This window comes from Macrotis lagotis, chromosome 2, assembly GCF_037893015.1.
Source record: "Macrotis lagotis isolate mMagLag1 chromosome 2, bilby.v1.9.chrom.fasta, whole genome shotgun sequence".
Classification (NCBI taxonomy): Eukaryota; Metazoa; Chordata; class Mammalia; order Peramelemorphia; family Peramelidae; genus Macrotis; species Macrotis lagotis.
In genome coordinates, this window is record NC_133659.1 from 281,936,815 (window position 1) to 281,958,246 (window position 21,432).

The window sequence follows — 21,432 nt, forward strand, 5'->3', positions numbered from 1 at the left end:
CCAGGGAGTAGAAACTGGGAGCAATTGGATTGGATTTGTAAAAAAGATGAACATAAGCTTGAAGCCAGGAAAATTCCAGTAATTAGAACTGTTTCAAAGGGGAATGGAATGGCCCAGGAAGACCTCCTACTGGCAGTCTTCAAGCAGAGGCTAGATGCGAACTTGTTCAAGCATATTGCAGTGAGAATTACTTTTTGGATATATGTTGGATCAAGTGATTATTGAGATCACTTTCAAGTTTAAAATTCTGTGATTCTGTAAAAATGGATGTGATATTGTCATATATTTTTGAATTTTCTTTTCTTTACAGGATGAATAAAAGATACTTACAGAAAGCAACAAAAGGAAAACTGCTAATAATAATATTTATTCTAACCTTGTGGGGCAAACTAGCATCTGGTGCAAACCACCATAAAGGTAAGAAATATGGGCTCCTTTCCTCAGCACCTTGTTGGATTTGACTCTGCTTTAAAAAAAAGTGTGACTCTATCTTGGGTAGTTTTTTGTTATTTTCCTGGGTGCAAATTTCTCCTGAGAGCACTCTACAAATAAAGATTCAGAGAGAGTGATTTCCAAAGCGGGTGTATTTTGGAAGGAAATGGTTATTTAATGTTTCCCGGATTGGTGCCATATCGGTTTAAGATGCCGATTCAATCCATAGAAAATTGCAAGTCTGACAATTTCATTGCCATTTTCCTTTCTAGGATGGGACAGTTGAAAAGTTAAGTTGACATGTAATAAAGATGTATCAAGGAGCATATGAGTGCTCTAGAGAAGGTCTTGACTGCATTAGATCTCATAAAGAAACCATCTTTAATAACATCCATTCTGCTATAGCACGCAAATTGTTTGCCAGTCAAAGCTAAGTTTTTTGTATAGCCAGTCCTGAATGTCATTGTATCCTCAATAGAAAAAAAGATGAGCCTTAATTCTCGCTTCCTGAAGGTTCTGTTTCTACTTCCATACAGATACTAGCCATAATATGTTTAATGTGCTGAGGCTGGTTTTGTCTTCCCAAGCCAAGCAGAGAAAGTTTTTAATCTCTAAATACATTTTAACACTGAAAGGTTTTGGTAGCCAGAGGCTTTTTCATTTCTGGCTAGTGCGATTAATGTAGTGAATTAAAATAGACTACTTTCAAATTTATCCCCTATACAATTAAATACTCCTGATATAAGAGAAGCTTTTGTTTTCCTGAAGTTTCAATATAATTTCCTATTACTCACAAGAATCTCACTTCCCTAATTAGAAATTTGAAATCTCTCCTCATAAGCCCATAATAATATTACAGATTCAGTCCCTAACCCTAATCTTGATATATCATTTTTTGACTTTTGGTGAAGTCATTATAATAGTTTTTTATTCAGATTCCTTTTTTTTAAAAGATTGAATCAAAGAATTTTTAAAAATATTTTTCTGTTAACGACCATTTATTTTCTTTCCTCACTCCTCTGCGGTTGAACAATAATAATAAAAAAAACCCTCATAGCATATGCAAAGTTTAAGTGATGCAAATTCTCTCCTTAGTCAAGTCCAAACATGTATGTCTTATTCTGAATCTTGAGGTCACCACTTCTCTGTCTGGAGGTGGGTAGCGTGCCTCATCTTCCTTCCTCTGGACTGGTGATTTGTTATTGAATTGCTCGGGAATTTAGAATTTCTTGAATTCTGGTGCCCTAAGATGATTATGTGAAATTAATTACTATTGCAGGGAATATTTTTCTTTGTCCAGGACATCATTAGATTCGCTGAGAAGATCTTTCCAATTTTATCAACAGGCTTCTATTTGACCTTGTGAGTGGTCATCTTGTCAGAACACTGACTCATATGGTGCTGTTCTCTAATGCACAGCCCACTCATTGCAGAAGGTACTCTGTCTGACTTGAAAAATTTGTCTGAAGGTTTTTGAATGAAGTTAGTCATCTCACAAGGGAAAGTGGTTTATGTATTTCTGCCTCGTACATTACCAGAATCTAGCTCTTAAAAAATGACTTTGATGGAAATCATGTAAAACTTTTACAAACATTTTCATGGAATAACTGTAATCTGTTGAGGTTTAGATCCTAAAAGCATGGTGTATAGTGATGCAGAAGAGAATAATCTTATGGAATAATCTTTAATATTCATTTGGTAGGTTTGTTTTGTGATTTTCCCCTCCTGATTTTGTAACCCTGAAAAAAATTAAGAATTATCTCCTTCAACCTATAGGTTCCAGATAATCTGTGCTGATTGCTTTTATCTCCTGTTATACATCCCACTGAATGTTAGATTTAAGTCTCCTATTGTTGAGTCTAAAATACAAAGCATTGGAGTCTTTATAATCTAAAATTTGAATTTGAGTTTGACTTAAATATGAATTACTTTAGCCAATAGAATGAACTGGTATTTTGTCAGTTGGAGTTGGCTTTTTTATAGTAAATTTTTCCAAGTGCTTCAACATATACTTCATTAATATAAACCAAATTTCAATTAAAAATTCAAATATACCATATTTTTATTTATCAAATGATAGCTATTTTAAGTTAAAAATAGATGATAAGTTACCTGTCACAAATCACTCTTGATCCCAATCTCCTTACCTAAAAAAATGAGGATGTTTCTAGTAATAAAGGCTATGATAAGTGCAGCTTAGGTGGCACAATAGGTTAGAGCACTTGCCTTGGATCTAGGAGGACCTGAGTTCAAATCCCACTTCAGACACTAAGTAATTACCTGTGTGACCTTCGGCAAGTCACTTAACCCCATTGCCTGACAAAGACAAAACAAACAGAAAATAAACGCTATAATACATCTGTTAAAGATAGTATATTTCTTACATAAAACTTTGACAATAGTTTAAGAATTCATTGATTGTAATCACTTAAGCAAATACACATATGAACAAAAATAAGTAGAAGCATATTTTGGTTATACATACTGTAGCCTCTAGAATTCTTCCATTAATTTGCATTTTTTATTTTTAAAGACTTTGTATTTTATTTATAACTTGAAAATACTTCAAAATAAAATGTATTTAAGGAAAGGATTGAGAAAGGGCTTCAAAAAGTGAAATTTCAATAATTTTCCTCATAGGTACATTAAAGGGGTAGAGCTTAAATCATAAGGAAAGATTTTTTAGCTGTTAACTTCCAGGTGATCTACTCAGCAAGACTTTCCTCTTGGAGGCCTTGGTTAGTAGCCAGTGTAATAGATGCTTATTGTCTCTACTTCTTCATTTCAGCCTTTTGATCTCTGGCTTCCAACTTCATCATTCAACTAAAATTGCTTCTCTCCAAGTTACTAATGATATCTTAATTGCTAAATTTGATGGTCCTTCCTCAATAAGCAAATCTTTTTGTTCTCTCTGAAACATTTGAAACCATTAGGCACATTCTTCTAGGTACATACCTTTCTCAAGCTTTTGCACCATTGATTCTCTCTTTCTTTTTTTGGCTGCTTCTCATTTCCTATTCTTCCTATCCTATTCTTCCTCATCACATCCTCTAACCATGAGTGTATATTAAGGTTTTCAGGCCCAAGGCAGAGCCTCAGAATTCACCTACTGGTACTAGATGGAATGTGGGTAGCCTTGAGGTGAATTGGTTAACTAAAGGATTGAGATTAGGAAGGGAGGAAAGTCATAGCAGACCAGGAGTGTTGGTGTGAGTGAATACCATGGGTGGAGGCAGTAGAGGTTTCAGATTAGATGAAGAATCAGATAAGGAGCAGTAAGTTGAATGGAAATTCAAATAATAGGGAATTTGATTGGATAAAAGAATTTCAATAATTTTCATTACTTTCTTTCATTCATTCAGTAACATTGATTATGGAAGCAGAATACTTATGAATGTTGGAAAACTCAAAGCTGGGTGTTTCCCTGTTCATAGCTGAAGTGGAGTGAAGGAATAATTGATGGAAGTTGAGTAGATTGTGGAATGGGGAACTATGATATTTTAGGGAAAATCAATATGTATGTTGAAGGCTTGTAAGTAGAAGGCAAATATCAAAATGGAGAGGAAGCAGAGCAAAGTGCTGAATACCTTAAGTATGGAAGGGGAAGGAACTTGGAGACTGAGAGGAAAGATCTACAACAGTTGATGAATTTGGATAGAATGAATCTCAAAGGAAGAAAGATCACTCAGCAGTGACATCAGAGCGGGGAGGTCTGTACAGAATGTAACACTTCATACTTTAACTATCTCTTTAAGACCAATGTATTAAAATATTTGGGAAGAGAGTTAAATAGACCTATAAGAAAGAATTATCTGAAGACAGCAGGGTCTCTGCGAGTATCATCAAATGGAAAAAAGCAAAAAAAGAAGAAATTTAAAATGAAGGAAAGTTTACTACATTATTGGGTGAAATTTCAGAGGTCCTAGAGGAAGAGGGAAGAAGAACTGGAATGGAAAATAAGAGCATGGTGAAGAAAGTCTTCAGGTGATATAGAAGGAGAAGGAAAAGTCAGTTGTTCTATTTCCAATAACTCTTTTCTTTCAAAGTTACTCTATCAAATACTAATGAGACAAAGATGAAATTATTGGACTAATGCAGAGGAAAAAGGGGAGTAACATTTTATTTTTTTAGAGATGAAAGGTTTATCTTTATACTTTTAACATTTATTATGCACTCATAATGAGCTTGTTATAAGTATAATTCTTCTTTTGGTCTATAGGCTGATATTATAAGGATTTTATATATTTATTCCATGTAATATATCACACTTACAAATAACCACTCTAAGATGGGTTGATGTCTACCTTAGGTTAGAATTAGCATCTCTTTTGTATGCTGTTTTCTGTTCTTCCACCCCACCAAAGTCTTTTGACACCATGTATTTGATAGATGGCATGAAGACAATGTAGGGACAGGACGTTGCATGTGACTTAAAATTAACAGGGTGGTGCTAATTTCTAGCAAGTATAATAAGAAGGCTCCTAGCAAGAAGACAGAGTTTAAAATTAAATGAAATAACACTCATTAGCAGATTAAAGTTGAGAAAAGAATTCACATATAATTTTGGAAATATATAGTACATTTACAGAAAAAAAAGATTGAAAATGTGAATGGGAAAGATGACTTTATGACATTTGGATGCTTAGGTATAAGAAAGTAAAAGAAAAATAAGATAAAATTATTAGAAATGATAAACTAACAATTGGCCCCTTAGGGCAATTGAATAGAATAATAAAATATTTGACTCAGGAGAAGGGGAAAATTAGTAACTAATTACTCCATGGGCTAATTTAGTTTTAGAACTAGGCAAAAGAACCAATCCAGGAATAAAAGAATGGTAACATAGACAGAATTAGAACTCAATGCATCCAAGAAAAAAAATTCAATATAAAAGAAATTTCTAACTTATCTAAAGTCTCTACCACTTTGGTAACAAAAATTTTTACTTGAAAGACAATTTAATTTTCATTTCCTTAACACAATCTCTCTATGAAAATGATATAGGAATATAAATTGACTAAGTTTTTTCCACTCTTTTTGCTCTTCAACATGAAGAGTTCATGAATATTGACATTTTTTCAGGAATTGTTGCATTGTCCTTTTTTGCAAGTTTTTTTAGTTAGTGGTTGTCTAAGTGAAATGATAAAGTTCTTGAAAGAATTAGCTCTTCAAGAAGGCAATAGGAACCCTGAAGTGGAAGATGTGGCTCATTTTCAGATCTAAATATAGGAAACAATTCCTTATAAATAGCATTTATGGATATCTCAAGAACATTTAGACTTGACAGATGAAAATCTTAGCTGATGACTCTTGAGAGTTTTATCTTGGTAATCAAAGAAATTCTCTGATCAATTTGATAACTTTTATGGGAGGCAAGATTTTGGAGGAATTTTGGAGGCCTGGTTGCTTCCAATGTGAATTGATTAACTCAAATTCCAGGGAGGAAAGATACTGAGGAGAAGAAATAACCCTTTGCAGTGGTCAAAAAAAAGGGCAACTGAGACCACTTTGGGATCTTTTCTTCCCTTATCTATCACTCATAATGTTTATCATGCGAAATTGCTACACCTTATTGTTTTTGAACCTCTGCTCTTAGAGGAAGCAGGCTTGAAGACTGATTTCTGAGGCAGTTCCTTAGAACTAGATCTTTTGGGTTATAGATTTTGGGTGCCTGGTCTTATAGTCTTTTTGCATCTTTCAAGTTATCCGAGAGGTTGAATAAAGACTGTCAAGGATTGGATTAATTCATGTATTATTTTGGGTGCATATAGAGCTAGGGATCCTATTACCTACATTTTCGAAGAATTAGACATTAACTATGTAGATATTATATTCTGAGATTTCTCAGAGCAAGCCTAAGGGGAAAGTTGTTACCAACTAGAAGATTCCACTTTTAATTCTCACAATATAGGGAGTAGCATATCTATGCAGAGGTTTGAAAATATCATTTTATCAGTCAGGAACTATAAGAAGTCCTTTTAAAGTCACTCATATACCTCACCAAAGTGCTCAAGTTCACTGTTTTTAGATATTGGAAATCATCTTTGAATCATGCCAATTTAGAGTTCCTAGTTTCCTATCAAATCCTTTCCTAAGGTAGCTCCCCTCCAACCATCATCTCTCTCTCTCTCTCTCTCTCTCTCTCTCTCTCTCTCTCTCTATATATATATATATATATATATATATATATATATATATATGTATGTGTGTGTGTGTGTGTATATAGTGAATACATAGTAAAATTATGAAAATTTATTTTTCCCTAAAGTGAAGGATATAAATACTGAATTATTTAAAAAAGGAAACCAGAAAACTAATTTTAATTGGCTAAAGATTAGTGGAAGATGTAATCATCAAAATAAAAGGAATGGATTAAGACCAATGGACTCCCAAATTTATGAGTAAGTTTTTTAGTAGAAACAATTCTCAAAGAAAAATACATTAAAGGAGTCTGATTGTCTCAGTACTGATTGAGGCAGTCTCAGATTGGATTTCTTCAGTAAATATTCTTGTCAAAATATAAGGTCAGATGAAACTAGAGAATTCTTTAAGTCATCTAATCATCTTTGACTGTGGCATTTAGTATCTATAGTTACACCCTAAATATAACTTCTTTTATGGGGTGAAGGGAATTAAATCTGTTCCAATACTTAAACTTAGTAGCCCATGCATAAAGGTCCTTTTCCCTTTGTTATAGACTGAAGAATAGAATTAAAGCACACTTGCACTCATGCACAAAACCATGAAAAAAAACCATTCTAAATGATTCTTTTTAACTTTATAATGCAGTTTGTGGGCCATTAGTGTTAATCAGGTAATGTAAAGTAATCTTGACAATTTCTTATTTTTAGGTCTAATTCTATTTTTATTAAAATATTGGGGAAAATTATAAAATAGACCCATTATCTACTGTGTATTTTCATTTATAATACTATCTTTAGTGTTATGTGACTCTTAGAGTTATTGAGAAAATATTCCTCTACTGTAGGGGATGGATTGATAAAGATGTTTTGCTTTAGGATAGACAATTCCAAGAAGTATAGATTGTTTCCATATCACTGAAAGCAATGAACTGACTGATAATCAAATATAGCTTTTATCTTAAAAACCCAAACCTTTGGGGACTTAATTCTGTTAGATGTTCTCTAATGAAGAAATAGTAATGCCTAATGATGTGAATGAGGGGAAAGAATGTCTTTTATCAATTTTACTTTTCTTTGATTTTTTTCTTAAGTCTACCTTTGCATTGATATCCTATAGTATTTATTATGGAGACAATATGGATTTGGGGATGGAGTCAAAAACACTTGGGTTCAGGTTCCACTTTTGACACCTACTGGCAGTATGACCCTGGGAAAGTATTTTGATATCTCCAAATTTTATTTCATTCTCTAAGACTCTAAATTAGAGACTTTGAGTCTAAATTAGAGACAGTCTCTAACACTAATAGAAGGGGATGACTTATTGATAGGAGTTTCCTAAACTAATTAAATAATAGCTCCAGCCTCTGTGCTTATTTTTTATTATTATAATCCATAGTACTTCTGTTAGTAATGATAATGATGTTGGTGAAGTGACAAGGTCAGACTTTTATTTCTGACCCTATAATTAGAAAGTCACTTAACTTTTCGGTATCTCTTTTTTTTCCCCCAAAATGTCAGACCAAGAAGTGACAATTATTTCCTTTAATATTTGATTCTCTTCATTTTATGGATATCTTATCTCTAACATTAATACTGTTTTGTGATGGGGGTTTGCATAGACATTTAAAATTCATTGAGTATAGTTGTAAAATTCCTATTAAAGTTATTAAAATGAAATCATAAGCATGGTTCAATGTTATATATTAAATGACTGAACAAATTGGATGCTTTATTGATAATTTCTCTGATGATGAACAATCTATATTTCTAACGAAATTGTTCAAGTTCAAAGATTAACTGAAGCTGTTTTCTGTAATGGTGACCAAGTATGAGAGACTTCATCTAAGTAGTGATTAAGATATTTGTCCGACACTGACTCTATTGTTATGGTAGACATTTTCATTGATCATGTTTTTATAAATAGTTGGTTATTCGGGTTTTGTTTTTGAAAGACAGTTCTTGGAAAAGAAAATCAATTTGTGAGTCACACGATGCAATCTTCTCTTATGAAATTCAGAGACTTCCAGGTATCTTAATGATTCAATAGAGAATCATAGGCTCTCTAATTCCAAATTTATATCTGAAATGCCTTTCTGTGTGGAAATATATATTTATGTGTGCTTTTTGGGCAATATGGTGGAGCAGGGAGAGAAATCTATGAAAGAAGAAAAAAAGAATCTTATTGTGACACATTTGTTAGCAATCATTACTCATCATGTAGGAAGGCTGTTCCTCTTCATCCTCTTATTTGAAGTTAAATAGAATCATTGAATTTGGGAAATAGTGGGACCTTAAAGATGATCATAGGTTTATAGTCTTACAACTAGGCTAAACCCCACTTAGTCATTATTTTGGCCATGATTGGTTCACAGTGAATATAAATAAAAATTGTTTTTGTTTTGGCCAAAATCTCTGAGGGTCTTTCCTTTCCAGACTGAATTTTTTTTTTTGAATATAAAAAAGAGACCCTTCTTTGCTTCATTTCTTTCCTATCTGCCTTGATCATTGAATTGATGCTGCTTCAGTCAATCTGAGACCTGCTAAAGACTTAGCTTTATAAAGGTCAAAGTCTCCTACTGAGTCTAGGGCCATCTTCAGTTATCCTAATCCATATCTGGCCACTGGACCCAAATGGGAGAGAAAGTGAGGCTGGTAACTTTGCACACCCTGTCTCTACTTAAATCTTAATTTACTTAAATCCAATTTACTTGCTTTCCATGGCAGTAACTTCTTTGATGTTATGATCTCTTTGAGAAATGACAAACAACAACAGCAATTGTAAGGGACCATAGAAATGATTTATTCCAATCCTCTCATTTGACAAATGAAGAAAATGAGACCCTCTATTGAATATTTATTATAAGGAAGGCAATTGCTAAGCTCTGGAGATACAAAGAAAGGTTAAAGACAGTTCTTGCCCTCAAGGAATTCACAGTCTAATGGTGAAGTGATTTGTGTATATTATTTAATTATCTTTGGAACTAGAACCTGGATTAGAAGTCTCTGGTTCCCAGGATAAATATTGAGACAAAATCAGACTTGAGAATTGTCTCACCCTGCTCTGATTTTTTTAATCTTGCCATACTGTTGTAAAGGAAAACTAAACAAGATAAAAATATGAACTAAACATCAAAGTCAAAACTCTAACTTGGAATTTGTATAGCCCAGAGAAGCAAAACAAAGTATGCTTCAATTCAATTGAGGTAGAACTATGACAGGAGAGCTAAACTGAGATTGCCATAATTTATTTCATAATGCTTGGGTTTTGACTGTTTCAGCCCTTGTAACTTATAGACACATTTGCATATATATATATATACATAAATTTCATATAAACATATGTGTATACATTTATATATTTATATCTCTACAAAGTTAGCTTTATATAATATATTAAATATATAGGTCTAGACATGCTTCTATCTATCTGTCCATCCATCATCTATCTTTCTTTCTTTCTCTCTCTCTTTCTTTCTTTCTTTCTTTCTTTCTTTCTTCCTTTCTTTTTCTTTCTCTTCCTTTCTTCCTTTCTTTCTTTCTCTTCCTTTCTTCCTCTTTCCTTTCTTTCTTTCTTTCTTTCTTTCTTTCTCTTTCTCTAGAAAGAAGAGAAAGAAGATATCTATCTATAGATAGGTATGTTTGTTATTTAGGGTTATTTTAATTGCAAATGTCATTTTAACTTTATAAATATTAAGAAATTGACATTACTTATTAGAAAATGTATATTTGCATACATAGGTTAGTAGACTGCCTTTTAGTCACAAATGTTAGATACTTCAATATATTTAAGTATGAAAGATTAATTAGCATTAAATAATTAATAATAATAATATAGAATTTGGATTAACTTGTTAATTGAACCTATAGCATGCTTAAGAAACTACGAGTTAAATCAGAAATTTAGACCATGAACAAACTGAATACCATCTTTCTTCTTTGTTTTGCCCTGAGGCTTGTTTTAAGCTCATAGCAACCTGTGGGAACAATGAGTCCCTAAGCTTTATGAAAGTTTCTCAGAGTCTGGTTAAGGCCTTAAGAATAAACCCTATTTCTATGAGATCAGATCCAGTAAACTTGCCAAATTAGCTGAAGGGTAAGTCAGATTTACTCCCCCACAACACCTTAGTCCTTCTTTTACTTTCTCAGCCAACTTCAGTACTCAAAGGTCCCAAAACAAGTCATCCATCTTTTACACTTTTTTATGCCATATTTATTTCCTTCACAATAGCCTCTAATCCTTAATTGCTTCCTCCTCTCCAGAGCTTAGTTAAACACATACATGCATATGTGTATATATAGATAAAATGTGTACACACATATACATGAATCAATATAGATACACATACACACAAATAATATAAAATACTTTCCCCATTGCATCTGCTCATGTAAGTTTTTCCTGAGAGCATCCTTTTCATCATTTCCCATAACAGAACAGCATTTCATCTCACTCACATATCACAATTTGTGCAGCCATTCCCCAACTGCTGGGCATCACCTCAATCTCCAGCTCCCTGCCACCAGAAAAGAGCTGCTTTTAGATCCTTTTCTTTCCATATTTCTTCTCTTCTGAAATATAGATCTAGTTGTGGCACTATTAGGTCAAAGGGTAAGCATGGTTTTTTAGTCCTTTGGGCATAGTTCCAAATTGTTTTATAGAATTATTGATTCACTTCACAACTCCTCCAACAGTACATCAATGTCTCATTTTCCCTATATCCCTTCCAACAGTTGTCATTTTCTCCTTCCATACTATTAGCCAATCCAGTAGGTATAAAGTGATACCTCAGAATTGTTCCAACCCACCTGTCGATAGTGAGTTAGGACATTTAAAAAAAATGATTTAAGTTGATTGCACTGATGACCTCATCTGAAAACTGTTTATATCTTTTGATCATTTATCAATTGGGAAATGCCCTTTTTTTAAAAATAAATTTTATTTAGTTCTCTGTTTGAGAAATGAGGTCTTTATCAGAGAAACCAGTTTCAGCATTTTTCTCCCATAATTGCTATTAATACTTGTATTAACTTCCATCTATTCTCTCAACTCCTATTTATTCTATTCTTTCTCTCTCCTTTCACCCTGTCCATCATCAAAAGTGTTTTGTAATAGATTATTCCCTCCCACAATTTTCCCTCCCTTCTATCACCTTCACCCCACCACTGTCAGCATGACCTCTTTCTCCTATCCCTTTTCTCTACTACTTTCCTCCAGGGCAAAATAGATTTCTACACACAATTGAGTGTGCATTTTATTCCTTCTCTGAGTCATTTCTGATGAGAGTGAGACTCACTGACTTGTCATCTTTCCCCTCTTCTACTCCACTAAAAAAAGCTTTTTCTTTTCTCTTTTATGTAAAATAACTTGCCCCATTCTACCTCTCCTTTCCCTTTCTTCCTTTTTCACCCAGAAACTCCATCTTTTAAAATATATTATACCTTCAAATTCAACTCCTACTTGTGCTTTGTCTATATGATGATGTTTGTCCTTTGTTCTTGAAGAAGACCATGACATCAGGTGAGGTGATGCTATGACAAGCAAATGAATTGGAATTGAGTGAGGGGTGGTCGTGTTAAGTCACCAGCCCCACTTTCTCTTCTTGGGTCCAGTGGCCAGTTATGAATCAGGATGATTGGAGATGGCCTTGGATATGAGGCAATCAGCATTAAATGACTTTCCCAAGGTCGCACAGGTAGTACTTATCAAGTGTCTCAGGCTATATTTGAACTGCTGTCCTGACTCCAAGGTCAGTTCTCTATCCACTGTACCACCTAGCTACCCTTCCTTGTCTATATATATGCTCCTTCAAACTTCCCTAATAAAAGAGAACGTTCATATGAGTTATCTGTGTCATATTCCCATGCAGAAATAAAAGCAGTTCAACATTATTAAGACCCTTATGATTTGCCTTTCCTGTTTATCTTTTTTATGCTCCACTTGAGTCTAGTATTTCAAGATAAAGTTTTCTGTTCAGTCCTTTCATTAAGAAAGTTTGAAAGTCCCCTAGTCATTATTGAATGCCCATCTTTTCCACAAAAGAGTATATTCAGTTTTTCTGGGTAGTTGAGTTTTGGTTGCAATCCAAACTCCTTTACCTTCCAGAATATCATATTCAAAGGTCTACAATCCCTTAATATAGCTGTTCCCAAATCTTGTGTTATCCTGTGACTTCACAGTATTTGACTTGTCTCTTTGTGACTGCTTGCAATATTTTCTCTTTGACTTGGGAGTTCTGAAATTTGGCTATAATTTTCCTGGCAGTTTTTATTTTGGGATCTCTTTCAGGTAATGACAGTGAATTCATCCAATTTCTATTTTACCCTATGAACCTAGGATATCAGGGCAATTTTCCTGGAAAATTTCTTTCTCTTTTTATTTAGATTTTTAACATTTTTTAAAAAAAAGTACAATTTTCCCCTCAACCTCTTTTCCCTCCTTCCCCCTGACAGAAGGCAGTCTGATACTCTTTACATTGTCTCCATGCTATACATTGAATATATTGAGAGAAAATTCATATCCTTAAGGTAAAAATAAAATGTAAGAGATAGCAAAATTACATAATACATAACTTTTTTTTTAAATTGAAGGTAATAGTCTTTGGTCTTTGTTTAAACTCCACAATTCTTTCTTTGGATATAGATGGTATTCTCTATCACAGATACTCTAAAATCGTCCCTGATTATTGCACTGATGAAATCAGCAAGTCCATTAAGGTTGATCATTTACGCCATTGTTATGGTGTACAATGTTCTTCTGGTTCTGCTCATTCCACTCAGCATCAGTTCTTGCAAGTCTTTACAGGCTTCTCTGTATTCCCAACTCTCCTGGTTTCTAATGGAACAATGCTGTTCCAATAAGCACATATTCCACAGTTTATTCAACCATTCTCCAATTGATGGACATTCACATTGCAAATTCTTTGCAAGCACAAACAGAGTTGTTATGAATATTTTTGTACAAGTGATGTTTTTACCCTTTTTCATGATCTCTTCAGGAAATAGACCCAGTAGTGGTATTGCTGGATCAAAGGTAATGCACATTTTATTGCCCTTTGGGTGTAATTCCAAATTGCTCTCCAGAAAGGTTGGATCAGTTCATAGCTCTACCAACAATGTATTAGAGTCCCAAATTTCCCACATCCTGGATAATTTCTTAAAAAATGATGTCTAAGTTCTTTTTTTGGAGTTGGCTTGGGGTGGCTAGGTGGTGCAGTGGATAGAGCACTGGTCTTTGGAGTCAGCAGTACCTGAGTTCAAATCTGGCCTCAGACAATAATTACCTAGCCATGTGGCCTTGGGCAAGCCACTTAACCCCATTGCCTTGAAAAATCTTAAAAAAAAAGGAGTTGGCTTTCAGGTGATTCAATAATTTTTAAATTATCTCTTTTAGATCTGTTTTCCAGGTCAGTTGTTTTTCCAATGAGATATTTCACATTTTCTAGTTTTTTTCATTCTTTTGGTTTTATTTTGTTGTTTCTTGGTTCTTCCCGAAGTCATCAGCTTCTCTTAGCTCCATTCTTTGTTTTAAGGGATTATTTTCTTTAGAGACCTATTGTGTCTCCTTTTCTAGTTGATCAATTCTACTTTTTAAGGCATTCTCCTCATTGACCACTTTTTCCATTTGGCCCAAACTCAATTTTATATTATTTTCTTCAGTATTTTTTTCTATCACCTTCACTAAGCTTCTGACCCTGTTTTCATGATTTTCCTGCACTGTTCTCATTTCTCTTCCCAATTCTTTCTCTACCTCCTTTACTTCATTTTCAAAATCTTTTTTGAGTTCTTCTTGATACCAATGGCCTGAGAGCAATTCATATTTTTATTGGAGGCTTTGAATGTAGAGCTTTGACTTTGTTTTCTTCTGAGTGTATATTTTGGTCTTCCATATGACTAAATAATTGTCTATGGTAAGATTTTTTTCCTTCTGTTGTTTGCTCATTTTTCAGTCTATAAATTGTTTTGTCTTTTTTTTTAAAGCTAGGAATTTGCTTCTAGGGTGGAGAATGCATCATCCCTACTTTTTGAAGGTTTTTGTAGCTGTTATCAAAAACATCCCTAAGAGACCTGCAAGTTCTCAATTTGTAAAGTCTTTTGAGAGGCTAGTACTAATCTGTGATCTTTGGGTGACCACATACACTCCTTTCTGCTTTAGATCTGTGAGGGGAGTCCCTGCTCCCTTGTGGACCATAAGCTTTGTTTTTCTTTAGCTCCTTTTCCTGAGACTAGGACCCCAGAATGTGACCTGGATCTGAGTATGGGCAAAGCAATAAAGTCCTTCTTCAGGGATATCAAAGAGATCTCTGCAATTTTCCTCAATTCCCTTACCATTAGTGGGCGGAACTCACTGGAAGTAGCTTACTGGTGGCTCCTGAGACTTGCTCTTGATCTTCTGGGGCTGGGTCTGCATTGAGGTCTACTCTGAACTATGCTCCACTCTCACTCTAGTGCATCAGAGTTTTTCTTCTGACTTTCCAAGTTGTCCTAGGCAATATCTGGGCTGAGAGGTCTGGACACTATCACTACTGCCACAGATCCAGGATTCTTGTTGTCTGAATGTCTGGATTCAGTTACCCATTCCAACCCCGTGTAATAGACCCTTCCCACGGATCTTCCCAATTGTTTTTGACTGGAGTGCTTCACTCAGTTGTTGTTTTGTGTGTGTGTGTGTGTGTGTGTGTGTGTGTGTGTGTGTGTGTGATTTCACTCAGTCTAGAATCATTATTTAAAGGTATTTGGAGTGGTGTGTTGGAAAGTCTGAAAAGTCCCTCCCTTTACTCCACCATCTTGGCTCCGCTTCTCAATCCTATTATTTTATTTTATTTTATTTTTTAGTTTTTGCAAGGCAATGGGGTTAACTGGCTTGCCCAAGGTCACACAGTTAGGTAATTATTAAGTGTCTCAGGTCAGACTTGAACGCAGGTACTCCTGACTCCAGGGCTGGTGCTCTATCCACTGCACCACCTAGCTGCCCCAACAATCCTATTATTTCTAATAGTTTATTTGTTGATGGTTTTAGTTGATGACTTATTATTATAAGAAAAAGTTCATTTATTCCTGTACTCTCCAGTGCTTTATTTCAAAGGAATGGGTATTGTATTTTGGTAAAGATTTATCTAGAATCTATTGAGAGGATGATATGAGTTTTGTCAGTTTTGCTATTGCTGTAGTCAATTATCTCAATTGTTTTCCTAATACCAAACCAATCTGATCTTACCTGATTGTGAGAATTATTCTAGTAATAACTTATAATCTCTTTGCTAAAATCTCATTTAATTTTCTTGCCTCAAAGTTAGGGAGATTGACTTATAACTTTCTTTTTGTTTTCTTTTTTTCTGGTTTAGGTATCACCACCATTATTGGTACCACAAAAGAAATTTGGCAGAACTCCTCTTCTTTTTTTTTAAATAGTTTATATGGAATTGGAATTAATAGTTCCTTAGATGTTTGGTAGAATTCACTTATAAATTGATCTGGGCTTGGAGATTATTTCTTAGGGAGTTTATTTTTAGTTTCTTCAATTCCTTTTTTCTAAAATTGGATTATTTGAGTATTTTATTTCTACTTCTATTAATCTAGGTCATTTATATTTTTGTAAATATATACTTATATCAGTTAGAATGTCAAATTTATAGGCATGTAGTTGGACAAAAAAGCTTGAAATTCTCACTTTAATTTCCTCCTTATTGATTGTGAGTTCATCCTTTTCATTTTTGATATTGATAATTTTGTTTTCTTTTTTCATATCAGATTAACTAAAATTTACCCATTTTGTTGAGTTTTCATAAAACTAGCTATTAACTTTACTTATTAGATCAATGGTTTTCTTACTTTCATTTTTTAAAACTCTCCTTTGATTTTCAGAATTTCTAATCTGTTTTTAATGGAGATTTTTAATTTGTCCTTTTTCTAGCTTTTTTAGTTGAATACTCAATTCATTGATCTCCGCTTTCTCTATTTTATTCATATAAGCATTTAGAGATATAAATTTCCCCTAATATTGCTTTAACTAGATCCCATAAATTTTGTTATGATATTTCATTGTTTTCATTGTCTTGAATGAAATTGTTGATTATTTCTATGATTTGTTTTTTGCCCCACTCATTCTTTAAAATTAGATTATTTAGTTTCCAATTAATTTTTGATATATCTTTCCATGTCCCTTTATTACATGTAATTTTTATTGTATCATGATCTGAAAAGAATGTATTTAATTTTAATCCTATCTACATTTGATTATAAGGTTTTTATATGCTAGAATGTGATAAGTTTTGGAATAAGTGCAATATGTTGCAGAGAAAAACGTATATTCATTTTTATCCCCCCCTCAGTTTTCGCCAGAGGTGCATCATATTTATGTTTTCTAAAATTCTCTTCACTGTCCTAACTTCCTTCTTTTGTTGTGGTTAGATTTATCTAATTTTGAGATAGGGATGTTTAGGTTTCCCACAATTATAATTTTGCTGTCTATGTCTCCTTGTAATTCTCTATGCTTTCCTCTAAAATATGGATGCTATACCAATTTGTGCATATATGATTAATAATGATATAGCTTCATTGCCTTTGGTGCAATCTTAAATAGTTTCTTTTGTTATTCCTTTTAATTAGATATATTTTTGCTTTTGCTTTATCTGTGATCAGAATTGCTACTTCTGATTTTTTTACATCCCCTGAAGCCTAATATATCTTGATTCAGTCTTTTACCTTTACCCTGTTTCTAACTCTTTTCCTCAGATAGTTTTCTTATAAATCTCATACTGTAGGATTCTGATTTTTTAATCCATTCTGCTATCTGCTTCCATTTTATGAGAGATTCACTTCCTTCACACTTTCAGTAAAAATTATTAACTCTATATTTCCCTCCATGCCATCTTTCCCTGTTTATACTTTTTCCTTCTCCTTTCCCCTTGTCCCTCCTCACCAAAATTTTATGCCCTTTTACTTTCAACTTTTCTTTTTCTTATCTTTCCTTTTGTTGTCTCTTTTCTTTTACCTTCTCTTTTATCTGTCCTTTCTTCCCCTATCTTTCCTCCTCCCTCTGCACTTCTGTATAGGATAGGATAGATTTTTAAACTCAATTGGGAATGTATATTATTTCCTCTCTGGGATAAATCTGTTTAGAGTAAGATTTTTTCAGTATTCACATCCTTCCTTCTTTCTCTCTGTTATACCCGGTCTTTGTGCCATTTCATGTGCTGTTATCCTCTTATAATTAGCTTTCTTCTAGTATAATCCTTCTTTTATGTCTTTATTGTTTTAACCTTGTCTTGTACCTACAAGCCCTTTGTCAAAATATAGTCCTTTTATCTTTCCTGATAAAAGTACCTTATTTAAAATTGATTGATTGATTGATAAATAACCAAAGCTGCCTCATAGTTACTGGCTAAGTCCACTCCCTTTTCTGTCCCTTAGGAATACATTTGTTGTGAGTCATAAATAACATTAAATTATAATCAATTTATACCACATCCTCTTTTCTATAGACATGTAATCCTCATGAGCTAAAGTATCACGTAAAGCAAAATCATTTTATGAACTATTTATATCCCCTCTTAGTACACTTCCTCTAATTGTAACTAAAATATCAAGTAAAGAACAATTGCTTCAAGATCTCTTTATGTCCAGTCCTTCTAAGTATACTTTCTCCCTCTATCTCTGTAGTATTGCACTATAGCACTGCAACCCTTGTTAACTAAAGTATGCAATAATGCAAGATCACTTCATGATCCATTTATATCCAGGTCTTCTTAGGACACTCTCTCCCTCTGTCCTTATTGTATTATAACCCTTGCTAACTAAAGTATCTTGTTAAGTAAGATCAATTCATAATTTGATGATATACAGATCCTCTAAGTACTCTCCCTCACTCTGTCCATGTAGAAAACATGACCCTCATAATCAACATTGCTTTGTGTCTCATTTATACCCATAACCTCTAAATAAAATCCCTCCACTTTATTTAATGTCATTTGTTTAAGTATTGCCTAAGGTTCAACACCTGTGATCATCTTATACCCATATCCTCACTCTAAGTATATTTGTTTTAACTATCTAAGAGGAATACAATTCACAAGGCTAGGGATTTATACAATTTAATGGTCTTAACTAATGTTTTTTCATCTTTCCATTTACCATTTTACTCTTTTAAAATATTTAATTATTTTAATCCATATGCAATGTATATTTTTAAATTACAAAATTTCTTTCCACCCTCCCTTCCCACCCTCCTCCCCTCAGCAGCAAACAGTCAGGTTAACTTTCAACATGTATATTTTAGATAAACATGTTTACATATTAGTCATTTTTGGTATGAGGAATAAGTATTAAGGGAAAGAGATATATAAGAGATAACACTTTTTATAAAGTGTTCATCAGATTCTGAAGGGTTGGTGGTTTTTATTTTTGTTTTGTTTATCCTCCTCTGGTTCGGGACATTGCCCATAGCTGGTCTGATATGGTTGTCCTCATAATTCCTGTGTATTTTTTATTGTGGTTCTTTAATAATTAAATTGCTTCTTTTTTGCTGCTTGTAATAATTTCTCCTTTAGCTGAGAATTCTGGAAATTGGCTACAATATTCCTTGGAGTTTTTAATTTGGAATCTCTTTCTGGAAATGTTCTGTGAATTTTTTCAAGGGATATTTTGTCTTCTAGCATATTAGGGTAGTTTTCAATGATACTTTTCTGAAAAATATTCTCCAGGTACTTTTCTTGATTGAGATTTTTGGCTAGATCAATAATTGGTTAATTATCTCTCTTGAATCTATTTTTCAGGTCATTTGCTTTTCCATAAAGGTACTTTATATTTTCTTCTATTTTTTAACCTTTTAATTTTGTTTGATGGAATTTTCATGTCTCTTAGAGTTGTTAGTATTCATCTGTCCAATTCTTAATTTTTAGAGTTTTATTTCCTTCAGTTAGCTTTTGTGATTCCTTTTCCAGTTGTTTAATTTTACTTTTTGGTGAGTTAATTCTTTTTCCAATTGTTCATTTTTTATTTTATTTTACTTTTTTAGATTTTTCAAAGCAATGGGTTTAAGTGGCTTGCCCAAAGCCACATGGCTAGGTAATTATTAAGTGTCTGAGGTCGGATTTAAACCCAGGTACTCCTGACTCCAAGGCTGGTGCTCTATCCACTGTACTACCTAGCTGCCCCCATTTTTTATTTTTAAAGGAATTAATTTCTTCAGTTAATTTTTCATAGTTCTCCATGGTTCTCATTTTCTTTTTTATATTTTTCTTCTTCCTCTCTTCTTTGGTTTTTAAAATTATTTTTGAGCTCTTCTATGAGGTTTTAGATTTGAGACTAATTCATAAACGCCTTTGAGACTTCACAGGAAGAAAATTTGTCACTGTTTTCTTTTTCTGAGATACCATTTTTATTGTTCCTATCTGAATAGTAACTTTCTATAGTTAGCACTTTTTTTTTGCTCATTTTAATAGCTGAGCCCTGCTTCTGGTGCCCAAGAGGTATAGTTCTAAGTTTTATTGTGCTGTGGCCATGAACTGGTCTCTGGCTTATTGCTTGCTAATGTGTTGCCTATGCAGCCCAGACACTGTCTATACAGAGGTTCACTCCCTCCTTTGTTCCAAGACTTTGCCTTTTCCCAACTCAGTCCCATCTGTTGCCCTAGTGTTCCCAGGGTTCAGACTTTGTCTGGGGTTGGGACCCTCCCTGCTAATCTGCTATTTAGTTGGCTTGCTGAGTCCCTATTTGAACTGTGATGTGGCCAAGAGTCTCCCACTGGCTTTCCTGCTTTCCCCTTTATGCTGGGCTATACTACCCCTTTACTCCTAAAGAGACAGACCTTTACTGAACATCTTCCACAATATCTTGATTTGAGAACTTATTTCACTTTTTTTTGGTGGGATCTGTAGCTTTAAGGTCTGTGTAGAAGCTTCATTTAAAGTTGTGTTGGGAAAAGCTCTGAGAGCATGCTAGCTTTGAGCCATCCTCTTGGCTCCACCTCCAGAAGTCTCTGAAGTTGGGTTCTAAGTAAGTCTAATTATAGGGGAAATGGAGGTTGACAAAAGAAAAATGAAAGTCATAATATGGATTTGGAGGACCCATGTATATTCAGACTAAAACAACACATCACACCAGCTTGAATGAATAAACAGCTGTGAGACAGCAACTGTCTTGTATTATTACACATGTACCCCAATAAATATCTTATATTGTCACAAGAATGTTGTTTAGTCTTCATTTCAAACAGGACCAATGGGGTGATGTCTTGATTCAGAGGTGTATTTTCATGACCACTGGAGAAAATTATTCTCATTGGAACAAATTGTTCTCTTCTGCCTATTCTCTTTCTTCACATGCTTGAGATAATTCACTGATGGATTTGAGACCTGTCAGTTATCCTTGACCTGGGAGGTAGCTTGGTAGCTTACTTGGGCTTGCAGTCAGAAACATCTAAGTTCAAATCTAACTATGGCAAGTCATTTAACCTCTGTTTAATCTACTAAAGAAGAAAATGACAAACCATTCCCACATCTTTGCTCAGAAAATTCCATCAGTAGTTTGGTCCATGGGATCATGAAGATTATGCCTGAACAACAACAAGATCCTGAGTAGCTCATCAGATAGATTAACAAAATGGAGAGAACATAAGAGAAAGGTAAGTAAGCTTCTCCATCTAGTTCAAAATGGGACAAAAGAAAGTCAGAAACCGTAATAGTTTGGTAGGAAGATCACCCCAGGAAGCCTGCACATATTCCATCCATTAAATGGGCCTATAGTCTGTGAATAAAAGGAGGGAGGGTCTTTCTTGGAAACCAGAATAAATTCCATTTAATGGGTCTTATGCTTGCCAGTACTGTGAGAGGTTTTTTCCCAAGGAAACCAGCAGGGGCTC

At 33.9% G+C, this 21,432-nt stretch overlaps 1 protein-coding gene across 7 annotated transcripts in view; it reads left to right on the forward strand.

The window, feature by feature from the left end:
- TAFA2 (TAFA chemokine like family member 2) overlaps positions 1–21,432 on the forward strand; it is a 615,297-nt gene that overhangs the window by 472,167 nt on the left and 121,698 nt on the right. For all 7 annotated transcript variants that reach the window (XR_012476194.1, XR_012476199.1, XR_012476196.1 and 4 more), the window contains one exon: positions 311–417. Coding sequence is in view for 1 of the 7 variants with exons in the window: in XM_074226247.1 (XP_074082348.1) it covers positions 312–417 (106 nt within the window). In the remaining 6 variants the exon portion in view is untranslated. The remainder of the gene's footprint in view (positions 1–310; positions 418–21,432) is intronic.